Raw genomic sequence first — 12,186 nt, 5'->3', positions numbered from 1 at the left:
TGACGTCAAATGAGTGCGACTTGGACTCCCCAACGTCCAAGGGGCTATTCCTTTTAGCTAAAACTGCAAGGTATGTGTTCCTTTAAAAATACAAAATGACATGTAATCGTAATCATTAGACACATTTCCAAAGGACTGTGAATTGATATAATACAAATACAAACAAATGTTTTATGATATGTATTATAATCTGGTTTTCTACCTGCATAACTCATTGTAGTTCACTGTAGCCTATTATGCTATACTATTTGACTATTAAATACGCTATAGTTACCATTAATAATTGCAAAAATAAGTGTTATTTATAGCTTCCTCATTATCATGCTAGTTACATAGTAACAAAAAATATCCAGTGGGCATTCATGTAGTAATGTCCACCTTTTTAGGGCACGATTTACGATGCCAATCAACAGAACATTGTGATCCTTGCTCCAGTATACCTCACGATGAATAAGTCATAAATGGGCAAACATAAGACCCTAACCCTACCTGTGATGTCCAGCCTTCCCCTAATACTTTGTGGGCTTAAACGATCTCAGTACCACTACCCACTAACCTTGAGGGTGTTTAAACAACAGGATTCTGTGAATCCTTTGTTGCCAACTTCAAAATGTTTATAATATAATGGATGAAGTTGTTGTTCTTGTTTTTATTTTATTCTATTGTGGTCCTCCCTTTGTGTTTTGCTAGATTGTCACAATGGTGATGAAGTCGTCAGTCGATGATGATGATGCAGGCTGGGGACTGGGGATCCCAGAGAAAATGAGGAATAATGTCAACTGGGTTGATGTTACACACGAATTCAAGGGAGCTTGCAAAGGTGTGTGTGTGTGTGTGTGTGTGTGTGTGTGTGTGTGTGTGTGTGTGTGTGTGTGTGTGTGTGTGTGTGTGTGTGTGTGTGTGTGTGTGTGTGTGTGTGTGTGTGTGAGAGAGACATTTGATAATTAACTCCACTCTATTTGTCTGTGCAGAGTTGAATCTTGGAGAGCTTCTTCATGACAAACTGTGAGTATGACAGCTCACTGCTTTTTCCAAATGTCTTACTAATACCATGGTACCATATAATTTAAAAAAAAAGGGTTTGAAATGAAGACAACAAATCTTCTGTTTTATGATTTGGCACATTACTCCCATGTGCTTTTATGTTGCAGGTTCGGGCTCTTTGAGGCTATGTCTGCCATAGAGATGATGGATCCTAAGATGGACGCCGGAATGATCGGGAACCAAGTCAACAGGAAGGTTCTCAACTTTGAACAGGCTGTAAAGGTGACATATTTTAGTTTCACAAAAAATTATGGATGTTGTTTTTTCATGATAGTGAGACGAGACCTGTTCAAAATGATGATTGTTTAATGTTCAATACTACACATCAGATGAATGCTTCCCAGTGCTCCTTTTTTAAGTATTTGTCTTTGCAGGACAACGCCATCAAGGTCAGGGATCTGAGTCTTCCTGAGCTCATAGGAATCATAGACACCTGTTTCTGCTGCCTGGTATGATCGACCGGCTTAACAAAATATGGAATCTTCCATGCATCAATTGTTTTCATATTACACCTTTTATTACACATCACAGTTCGTCTAAATGTTACATTCAAAGATGGACGTGTTTTTATTTTGTTTCTGCGTTCATGCATGTGCGTGTCTAGATTACATGGCTAGAGGGTCACTCCTTGGCACAGACGGTGTTTACCTGTCTCTACGTGCACAGTCCCGACCTGATCGAGGACCCGGCGCTGAAGGCCTTTGCCCTGGGCATCCTCAAGGTGTGCGACATCGCCCGGGAGAAGGTCAACAAGGCGGCCGTGTTCGAGGAGGTAGGATGGGAGGGCTCTCTCTTTGTCTTCGACAGGTTCAAAATCATGCACACAAGATATGCTCTATGAGGTATATGATTGTTTTGTACGTTTAGTAGTTGGGTACTGTATTCTTCCCTGGTGGTGATAACTGGAGATAAATCCTGCAGTCGTCACTGTTATCTTTTTGTCAGAAGACAAGAAGAAATCTTGCAGCCGTTGGTGGAAGGTTTTATTCTTTAGACACACATGATTTCAAATACGTTTGCGCAAAGATGCTTTCTAGAGATGTATGTAGCCTGCTTCTTTTTTTATGCCTTTCCATTCAATTTATTGTTCCACCTCAGGAGGACTTCCAGGCCATGACGTATGGCTTCAAGATGGCCAATAATGTTACTGACCTGCGGGTCACAGGTAAGAAATAAGATTATCGTTTTTACTTTGCCACGGTTTTAAACTATGTGGGAATCTGCCTTTTTAAATTTTATACTGTGTAAGCAATGATGTTTCTGTTCTTTTAGGTATGCTTAAAGACGTGGAGGAGGAGTTACAGAGAAAAGTCAAGGTGACACTTCAACTCCTCAAGAGTTCAGTTTGAGGCTAATATGTAGCTGATCCTGAGTTTAATTAAAATGTTCCCTCCATGGCTATTTTCTAACCGACAGAGCACGCGCACTCGACAAGGGGAGCAGCGAAACGCTGAGATAGAGACGGAGGTACACTACCTATCTTGTTCAAACATATCAAGTGTGATTTTTGTTTGTCCTTCGTGGCTTTTACAAATGACAGAAAAAATTGTTATTTATTAATTGCTTAATGAATGAGTTTCCTGCAGCTAAACGCATTATAAGTAAGAATACTCTGCTTGACTAAATGTGTGTTTGTTTTTTACATCTTGCTGTGTGTTCCCCAGCATCAGCAGTATTTGGCCCTTTACAACAGAATCAAGTTCATTCGCTTGCTGTTGACTGCACTGATTGCCTTTACAAAGAAAGAGGTAATTTGCATTGCATATACATTGTGACCACTTGTGTATTTAATGTATTGTTACCCATCATAAAGTGTGTTGTGTGTGTGTCTGTGTCTGTCTCTTAGACCAGTTCAGTTGGGGAAGCCCAGAAGCTGATGGCTCAGGCTGCTGACCTACTATCGGCCATCAACAGCAGTATACATCACGGCATCCAGTCACAGAATGACACCACGAAAGGAGGTACCATACACATGAGCTACACACAGGATATCCATTGCAATAACACACATACATGTCAACACAGAACCTTTACATTTAGTGAGCAGATAGTAACTCAAGGTGAGCAAGGTTAATACAATATATGTATTTCTGATCATTTCATATTCTACATATTAAATGCAACGCGTGCCTAATGACATGGTGCTTTCTAAATTCAACACTAGAGCCCAAATTCAACACTGTGCTAAACACACACACCTTCACATGGACACTAGATATACTATTGTTATCTGTCAACCCCCCCCCCCCCCTCCCCGTATGGCCTGTTCCAGACCACCCTATCATGATGGGATTCGAACCCTTGGTCAACCAGAGATTGCTGCCCCCAACCTTTCCCCGCTATGCCAAAATCATCAAGAGGGAGGACATGGTGGTGTACTTCAGCAAGCTCATAGAGCGCATCAAGACCGTTTGTGACGTCATCAACACCATCAACCTCCATGGTATCCTGGTAAGGAAATATGGGAAACACGACCACACATTATGATCTGACCGAGGAATTTATTTCACGAAGTAAAACCCAGATGAGATATTTTTGGGAAGATAGAAGTATCTGGAATAAATATTCTCTTATCCATGTGAGTCTGTCTTGATCTTTTCATGGTCTTCGTTCATGTTTACTAGTGGTGTTTATGTTCAATAAGGTCATGACCCTAACCCTAACCCTGTGAACTAATGTATAAATGAGTACCAAAGTTAACATGAACACCATTAGTGAATGATTACCAGACCCTTAGTTAACTGTTAATTCGTGTTCATTAAACCCTGCATTAAGTAACTTGAATTAATGGTTAATTATTGAACCCTTATTGTAAGGTGTTGCCGATATATCCAACGTTGACACATTGCGGTAACATAATGGTTGACCTTGTTGCTGTTAAAAGTGATTGGTGTATTTGTGGCTTCCAGGACTTCTTCTGTGAGTTCAGTGAGCAATCCCCCTGTGTTCTCTCCAGGTCCCTACTACAGGTATGAATCAAAACAGTCTGCTGTGTCTTACCTGCTCATTTATATCATGTTAAACATGGGAAAATTCATAGTGATTTACTACCGGACGCATGATAAATTGGTTTTGTTGTTTATGAAAAACAAACAAATGTTTTTTGCTTTTAGACAACGTTCCTGATCGACAATAAGAAAGTGTTTGGAACCCACTTGATGCAGGACATGATCAAAGATGCCCTCAGATGTTTTGTGAGTCCACCTGTCCTATCCTCAAAGTAAGTTGAGCTGTTATGTTCAATATAGGTTATAACAACAGTAGAAACTGCTTCAGGCATCTTGCGTGTAGCTAATTTAGGACAAATGTAAAAATGCTGTTTTTATGTAAAGTTTTTGCCCCTTTCAACCTAAAAGCGTGTTTTCCCATTCAGAGTTCATTTTCATGCATTTCCCCTGCCTACACTAGCAAAGAATCTGCATTTTCAAATGTATCCACCAGGCGTCTTTGAAAATATTTTTTAAGTTTAGGCCAAATAGCAGCATTTTTTTTGTCTGATGTTTCTACTGATGCTCCTATGTCCAGGTGCTGTCTGTTCAACAACCACCAGGCCAAAGACTACATTGACTCCTTCGTCACACACTGCTCCAGAGTACGGCGGCTTACATAATATACACTGCGCACATGATATGTTCAGTTCTGTCATTGTTTGATTCGTGTTACTGAATGTCTTCATACGTTTTTTATAAATCACTTTTTTTGCAAGGTGGTGTTTGCCAGACAGGGATGGGTAAAATGTGAATGCGTTGTGTCTGTAGCCCTTCTGCAGTCTGATTCAGATCCATGGACACAACCGTGCTCGGCAGAGAGACAAGCTGGGCCACATCCTGGAGGAGTTTGCTACATTGCAGGATGAGGTCATCATCTTTCACTTATCTTTCAAATTTACCATGAAGCTCTGTAAATACACAAACGGTTTTATAATGCATCTCACCACTAGGGGCTCTCAAAGCACATTCTACGTTTTGTGCCTCACATACACAGACATCTCCACATACACCGATAGCGGTTTCAAGGACATGTGAGACTTCAACCAGAGAAACCAAAGGATGCACATTTTCATTGATGGCGAGCAGCTTTGCCTGACTTCAAATGCAGTTAGAAAAGGGAAAGTTCCATCCAATCAGATGAGTCGTACAGTCACTTATTAAGATAAGATGTACTTTATTAATCCCAGACAGGAAATGAGGGTGTCACAATGGAAAGTACAGGACTGTAATACAAATAAGTTGTGTTTCCACAACCTCCCCCCCCCCCCCCCCACGTAAATTATTTCTAAATTAATTATGCAATTGAAAATCTATATTTAGTTGAAGCCGACTCCACTTTCACTTTTTAATGATTAAGGTTAGGGGTATACCCCGGCACCTAATTTATACCCTTGTTCCTACGGGGGAAACTGAGCTATAGATTTAAAAACTGGGAATTCAAAAGAGGTTCAATATATCCAATATGAATCTGGAAATATTTCTAGCGTGGTGCTCATAGAATGGCCGAGGTCACACAGTGGTCCCTGCCTCCGTCTCCTTGTGCAGGCGGAGAAGGTGGACGCTGCGCTGCACGGCCTGCTCATGAAACTGGAGCCTCAGAGGCAGCACCTGGCCTGTCTGGGCACCTGGATCCTCTACCACAACCTGAGGATCATGATCCAGTACCTGCTCAGTGGCTTTGAACTGGAGCTCTACAGCATGCACGAGTACTACTACATCTACTGGTAGGAACATACCCATTTGCATACACAAATGCAGACAAACAGATAGACATAGTCGTACATGGGTTGTGCATTTTAAGCCGAACAGCAGCGCCAACACTGGTTGAAATAAGGGTTATTGCACTTGGTTTAAATGGCTGCCAAGGGATGGCACATGGACTAATTTGTTCCCACGAAGCGGTGCCGGATGTGAATGAGAATGCCGGTGTCTTGGCTGGTCCTCCAGGTACCTGTCAGAGTTCCTGTACGCGTGGCTGATGTCCACGCTGAGCCGAGCGGACTCCTCCCAGATGGCGGAGGAGAGGATTGCGGAGGAGCAGCAGAAAGGGCGCAGCAGCAAGAAGGCCAAGAAGAAGAAGAAAGGTAGACGGGATGACAGACCCACTGCGTGTTGTTGTATTTGTTCTTGTGTCATTCATTGCTTTGACTCTGACATTGCCTCTGAACGTTATTCGCGGCGACGTGCATTCTTGTACTCAGAATTGAAGGTGTACTAAATGTCCAAAAAAAATACATATATATATATATATATATATATATATTTTTTTTTTACCATTTCCATAAATGAAGATTATCCATGCGCTGCTCTCTGTCCTTCCTTGCCAGTGCGTCCCCTCAGCAGGGAGATAACCATGAGCCAGGCCTACCAGAACATGTGTGCTGGCATGTACAAGGTACATCCCCCTCTCCTGCCACACACATTTACATTTACATTTACATTTGCATTTACACACAGGCACGGGACATGAAGAACCACATGATGTGAGCAAAATTCGACACTCTCTCTCTGTGCTTCCTTTGCGTCCAGACCATGGTGGCGTTGGATATGGACGGAAAGGTGCGCAAACCCAGCTTTGAGTTGGATAGCGAGCAGGTTCGCTACGAGCACCGCTTCGCCCCCTTCAACAGCGTGGTCACCCCTCCCCCCGTGCACTACATTCAGTTCAAGGTAGTGTTATTCACCGTGTCTTGTATGCACGTGAACTAGGCACTTATCTGTATACACAAATGAGCATGGACAATCTGCTGGCAGCGTTTATGTATTACATGATCTCTGTCAATGTTAGCAAATTGAATATTTGAAAGTGTGAAATGCAACTCCACATCCAAATGAGTCTAGCGTTTACTTTGTTACTAATTATACATTTACAGTGGGGCAAAAAAGTATTTAGTCAGCCACCAATTGTGCAAGTTCTCCCACTTAAAAAGACGAGAGAGGCCTGTTATTTTCATCATAGGTTAACCTCAGCTATGAGAGACAAAATGAGAAAAATAATCCAAAAAATCACATTTTTTAAGAATTTATTTGCAAATTATGGTGGAAAATAAGTATTTGGTCACCTACAAACCAGCAAGATTTCTGGCTGTCACAGACCTGTAACTTCTTCTTTACGAGGCTCCTCTGTCCTCCACTCGTTACCTGTATTAATGGCACCTGTTTGAACTCCTTATCAGTATAAAAGACACCTGTCCACAACCTCAAACAGTCACACTCCAAACTCCACTATGGCCAAGACCAAAGAGCTGTCAAAGGACACCAGAAACACAATTGTAGACCTGCACCAGGCTGGGAAGTCTGAATCTGCAATAGGTAAGCAGCTTGGTGTGAAGAAATCAACTGTGGGAGCAATTATTAGGAAATGGAATACATACAAGACCACTGATAATCTCCCTCGATCTGGGGCTCCACGCAAGATCTCACCCTGTGGGGTCAAAATGATCACAAGAACGGTGAACAAAAATCCCAGAACCACACGGGGGGACCTAGTGAATGACCTCCAGAGAGCTGGGAACAAAGTAACAAAGGCTGCCATCACTAACACACTACGCCGCCAGGGACTCAAATCCTGCAGTGCCAGACGTGTCCCCCTGCTAAAGCCAGTGCATGTCCGGGCCCGTTTGAAGTTTGCTAGAGAGCATTTGGATGATCCAGAACAGGATTGGGAGAATGTCATATGGTCAGATGAAACCAAAATATAACTTTTTGGTAAAAACTCAACTCGTCGTGTTTGGAGGAGAAAGAATGCTGAGTTGCACCAAAGAACACCATACCTACAGTGAAGCATGGGGGTGGAAACATCATGCTTTGGGGCTGTTTTTCTGCCAAGGGACCAGGACGTCTGATCCTTGTGACGGAAAGAATGAATGGGGCCATGTATCGTGAGATTTTGAGTGAAAACCTCCTTCCATCAGCAAGGGCACTGAAGATGAAACGTGGCTGGGTCTTTCAGCATGACAATGACCCCAAACACACCGCCCGGGCAACGAAGGAGTGGCTTCGTAAAAAGCATTTCAAGGTCCTGGAGTGGCCTAGCCAGTCTCCAGTTCTCAACCCCATAGAAAATCTTTGGAGGGAGTTGAAAGTCTGTGTTGCCCAGCGAAGGCCCAAAAACATCACTGCTCTAGAGGAGATCTGCATGGAGGAATGGGCCAAAATACCAGCAGCAGTGTGTGAAAACCTTGTAAAGACTTACAGAAAACGTTTGACCTCTGTCATTGCCAACAAAGGGCATGTAACAAAGTATTGAGATGACCTTTTGTTATTGACCAAATACTTATTTTCCACCATAATTTGCAAATAAATTCTTTAAAAATCAGACAATGTGATTTTCTAGATTTTTTTTTTTTCATTTTGTCTCTCATAGCTGAGGTATACCTATGATGAAAATTACAGGCCTCTCTCATCTTTTTAAGTGGGAGAACTTGCACAATTGGTGGCTGACTAAATACTTTTTTGCCCCACTGTATATCATTTATGTTAACCATATCTGTGTTTCCAATCGACTGAGGAATAAACATTGGCATGTTTGTATATGTTCAGGGATGATTGTGGATTTCAATGATTCTGGCTCTCCTCTGAAGTAGCCCACATCCAACACGTGTCCCCAACCATGCCTCCTTTCTCCAGGAGATGTCCGACCTGAAGAAGTACAACCCTCCACCGGGATCCTCTGACCTCTACCTGGCGGCCAGCAAGCACTTCCAGCAGGCCAAACTCATCCTGGAGAACGTCGCCACGCCAGACCCAGAGGTCCGCAAGTACACTGGGAACGAGGCCCCCGTTCTGCCCCGGTCTTTAGTCACTCAGAGTAGAATCACTTAGCATCAGATCAAAGTGATTAAATTGCCATTTACGAGCACCGGAGGTGTGAAGGATGTCTTTGCGTGAACGTGTACACACCACCCAAAATGGAAATCGCTTGGCTTTGATCCCGGCAACTCACTAAGGGAGGCAGTAGTGCTCACCACTGAGCCACCATATCAAGGATGACCAGAGACAATACAAGATAACAATGATTGAAACGTGGGTCCTAACCCTACATTAATATTGTATACTGGCAATAATAAAGCAACAGTATAATATAGTGTAATATATTTTCATCTAGGGTCTTGGCCTGTCTGCGTGTATTCTGTAGTGTGCTTTCTGAATTGTACCCGCATACTGTTACTGCTAACTGGTTATTGATGTTTGCTGCTGACAGGTGAACCGCATCCTGAAGGTGGCCAAACCCAACATGGTGGTCATGAAGCTCTTGGCCGGGGGACACAAGAAGGAGAACAAGGTAACACATCCTGGAAAAACACATACGTCCACACTTTTGCGTCAGACATGCATGTAGTAATGCTGTGTTGTGAGCTGGCACAAGGGTCGCGACTAAACGACAATATATCTTCCTTCTTAGGTTCTCCCAGAGTTTGACTTCTCAGTCCACAAATACTTCCCCTTGGTGAAGATCATTTGATTCAGAAGAACCCTGTCAAGACTCGATACTTTGCAGCAAATCCTCAACCAAGTGCGCCTGACAGACTGTCTATGTTCAGACGATTGAAACCAGACTACACTGCATAAGTCTGAAATCTTGAGTACGATCTTTATGGTATTGTACACATCAGTATTTTTGCCAAGGTGTGTCTGTTGGTGTGTGCGCATGTTTTTGTTCAAATTTTCTTTGGTGAAAGCATGCTTAGTGTGTTTCATGCAAAGGTGTGTTGTTTTGAGACCATCATCAATGATCCAGACTAAAGTGTAGAAGGTTACGTATAGAATCAAGTCACTGTTTTTGTTTTTATTTTAGGTTGGATACACAATTGGGGTTTGGGGCAAATTAAGCTAATATTGAGCACAAAGCCTAGTCCAGCTAGGCCTACGTTCTTCAGTATTTACTTTGTCCTGTAAAGCTAGGACAGAGTCCAAGATTTTTTTTATTGTGTATAAATAACTAATGTGATACTTTAGTGAAATAAACCTGCTGAAGATATGTTTGGATTTCCGATATTTGTGATATCTTTTTTGTTATTTCAACTTCCCGAAAACAGTAGATTGTAAATATTTTATAAACAGTTGAATGCCACAATTTACTTGACTTACGCTTAAAATAAACACATGGAAATTCATAGGGAGATACAATTTTATTATGTCTGTTGAGTATCTCATTGGATCTAAGAGACTTTTACAGCTAAATTACGAATTGTCACGCATGGTTTTGGTAATCCAGTCCAGGTAGAAGCAGATATCAAGAATCTCCGATACGTTGGTACAATCGTTCTTACGTTTGTTGAGGATGATACCATACAGTTTATTGTTGTACACCATCGCTGAGCCTGCATCACCCTACAAACGTTGAAAGCGGAAAGGAAAGTTATTGCATGCTTGCCATAATCGAAAGACATGTGATTATATATTTATATATGGTCTGACCTCGCATGACTGGACACCAGGGCTGTGAGCACACATAAGGGGTGTTGCATTGTCTCGCGTTTTGTCTTTAGCCTCACATTTGGTTATCTTAGTCTTCGCACAAAGATGTTTTTCATTTTTCTTCTTACCACCTGTATTTGAGAGAGAGTTTGTGTTCAAAACAGTCAAGTGAGCCTTATCTAAAACGGTGGTTCCCAAAAGGTGTGCCCCAGAGGCGTGACTATATATTAGGGATCAAGAACACAGGGCACAAGACCCGGGGCCCAACGTTTTCAGAGCAACATGTTCAGGTTCTGAAAAATGTCATTCTTATTTAGTATTATGTTTTTTAATTCTATCTGCCCAGCTGGGGGCCTAACAGACTAGGCTCTGAGCTTCCATCCAGTTCTACCTGGACCAGCCTAGCTACAGCCCATCTTTACCACGAGTTCTCCACCTATGTCCCATCTTCACCAGGAGTGCCCTAGCTACCGTCTATATCAATGGTTCTCAAAGTGCGGCCCGCGGGCCGATGGCGGCCCACAATGACGTGTAGATGTAAGTTAAAAAAAATAAAGATTTTTTTTTATTTATTTTTTTATTATATCAATATTAATTTAAATAAGTATAAAGAGAAAAGTCGACTCTCTAGCTTTCAATAAAATCCTCTTACATTTGTTAGTTTTAATCCGACTGTACATTACCTTGAAAGAATGAACCTCAGTTTCGTGATTTAGACCTCACTTGACCTCAATCCCAGAGGTCCACAGTGCAATGTTTTTTTTCACCACTGCGATGCTGACGGCGTTTCCCGTCTATTTTTTTTCCTTTGGAGGCCCTCAGTCAAATTTTGGGTTCCTAAATTGGCCCTCAGCTGTCAAAACTTTGAGAACCCCTGGTCTATATATACCAGGTGCCCTAGCTACAGCCCATCTTTACCAGGAGGGGGCCCTACCTAAGTCCCATCTTTACCAGGAGGGCCCTAGCTATAGTACCAGGGGGGCCTCAGCTACGGTCTGTATTTACAAGGAGGGCCATAGCTACGGTCTACCTTTACCAGGAGGGCCCTAGCTGTGGTACCAGGAGGGCCCTAGCTGTGGTACCAGGAGGGCCCTAGCTATGGTACCAGGAGGGCCCTAGCTGTGGCACCAGGAGGGCCTCAGCTACACTTTATATTTACCAGGAGGGCCCTAGCTATGGTACCAGGAGGGCCCTAGCTATAGTACCAGGAAGGCCCTAGCTATGGTACCAGGAGGGCCCTAGCTATGGTACCAGGAGGGCCTTGGCTATGGTACCAGGAGAGCCTTGGCTATGGTACCAGGAGGGCCTTGGCTATGGTATCAGAAGGGCCCTAGCGATGGTACCAGGAGGGCCCTAGCTATGGTACCAGGAGGGCCTTGGCTACGGCCTATCTTTACCAAGAGGGGTAGGGAACCACCATAGAGGAAACCAGTCATCGAAAAGGAAAAGAAAAGCATTTTGATTCCTCCCTCCTCACCATTGTTTCCCCAGCCTCCGATCTGAACCGTCTGACTCAGGCTGGGGCCAGTGCAATGCTTCACGGGAGGAGTAGAGAGGCCCTGAGCAGCCTCCTCGGGGGAAGCCTCCTCGTCGGCAGCCTCCTCCGGGGCAGCTTCCTCCGGGATATCCTCCTCGGGAGGAAGCTCTATGGTGGCGAGGTTGGCAGATACTGCTTTGTTTAGTTTAATGAGCATAATATCATGTTTCTTGTCGTAGAAATACTGCTGTTTGA

General features: G+C 43.1%; 1 protein-coding gene across 1 annotated transcript; it reads left to right on the top strand.

Moving 5' to 3' along the window:
- The first annotated feature begins 17 nt into the window (after positions 1-17).
- naa35 (N-alpha-acetyltransferase 35, NatC auxiliary subunit) lies at positions 18-10,059 on the top strand. Its single transcript, XM_079745817.1, has 23 exons — positions 18-70; positions 691-820; positions 972-1,005; positions 1,152-1,266; positions 1,419-1,493; positions 1,649-1,816; positions 2,143-2,209; positions 2,317-2,360; positions 2,461-2,511; positions 2,709-2,792; positions 2,891-3,005; positions 3,317-3,495; positions 3,954-4,013; positions 4,158-4,264; positions 4,570-4,636; positions 4,803-4,901; positions 5,580-5,758; positions 5,982-6,118; positions 6,362-6,429; positions 6,564-6,704; positions 8,664-8,786; positions 9,238-9,318; positions 9,439-10,059. The coding sequence occupies exons 2-23, from the start codon at positions 700-702 to the stop codon at positions 9,496-9,498; spliced, it is 2,175 nt and encodes a 724-aa protein (XP_079601943.1). The 5' UTR covers positions 18-70; positions 691-699; the 3' UTR covers positions 9,499-10,059.
- The last annotated feature ends 2,127 nt before the right edge of the window (positions 10,060-12,186 follow it).

Source organism: Pollachius pollachius (assembly GCF_949987615.1).
Source record: "Pollachius pollachius genome assembly, chromosome: 1".
Classification (NCBI taxonomy): domain Eukaryota; kingdom Metazoa; phylum Chordata; class Actinopteri; order Gadiformes; family Gadidae; genus Pollachius; species Pollachius pollachius.
Note: the sequence above shows the minus strand (reverse complement) of the source record. Positions and strands in the feature narration are given on the sequence as shown.

Excerpts from the sequence above, each read along its gene's own strand:
- naa35 (XM_079745817.1), top strand. The coding sequence starts at position 700 with ATGGTGATGAAGTCGTCAGTCGATGATGATGATGCAGGCTGGGGACTG. Across the intron at positions 4,265-4,569 it reads CCACCTGTCCTATCCTCAAA|GTGCTGTCTGTTCAACAACC; the intron begins GTAAGTTGAGCT and ends TCCTATGTCCAG. Across the intron at positions 6,430-6,563 it reads TGTGTGCTGGCATGTACAAG|ACCATGGTGGCGTTGGATAT; the intron begins GTACATCCCCCT and ends CTTTGCGTCCAG.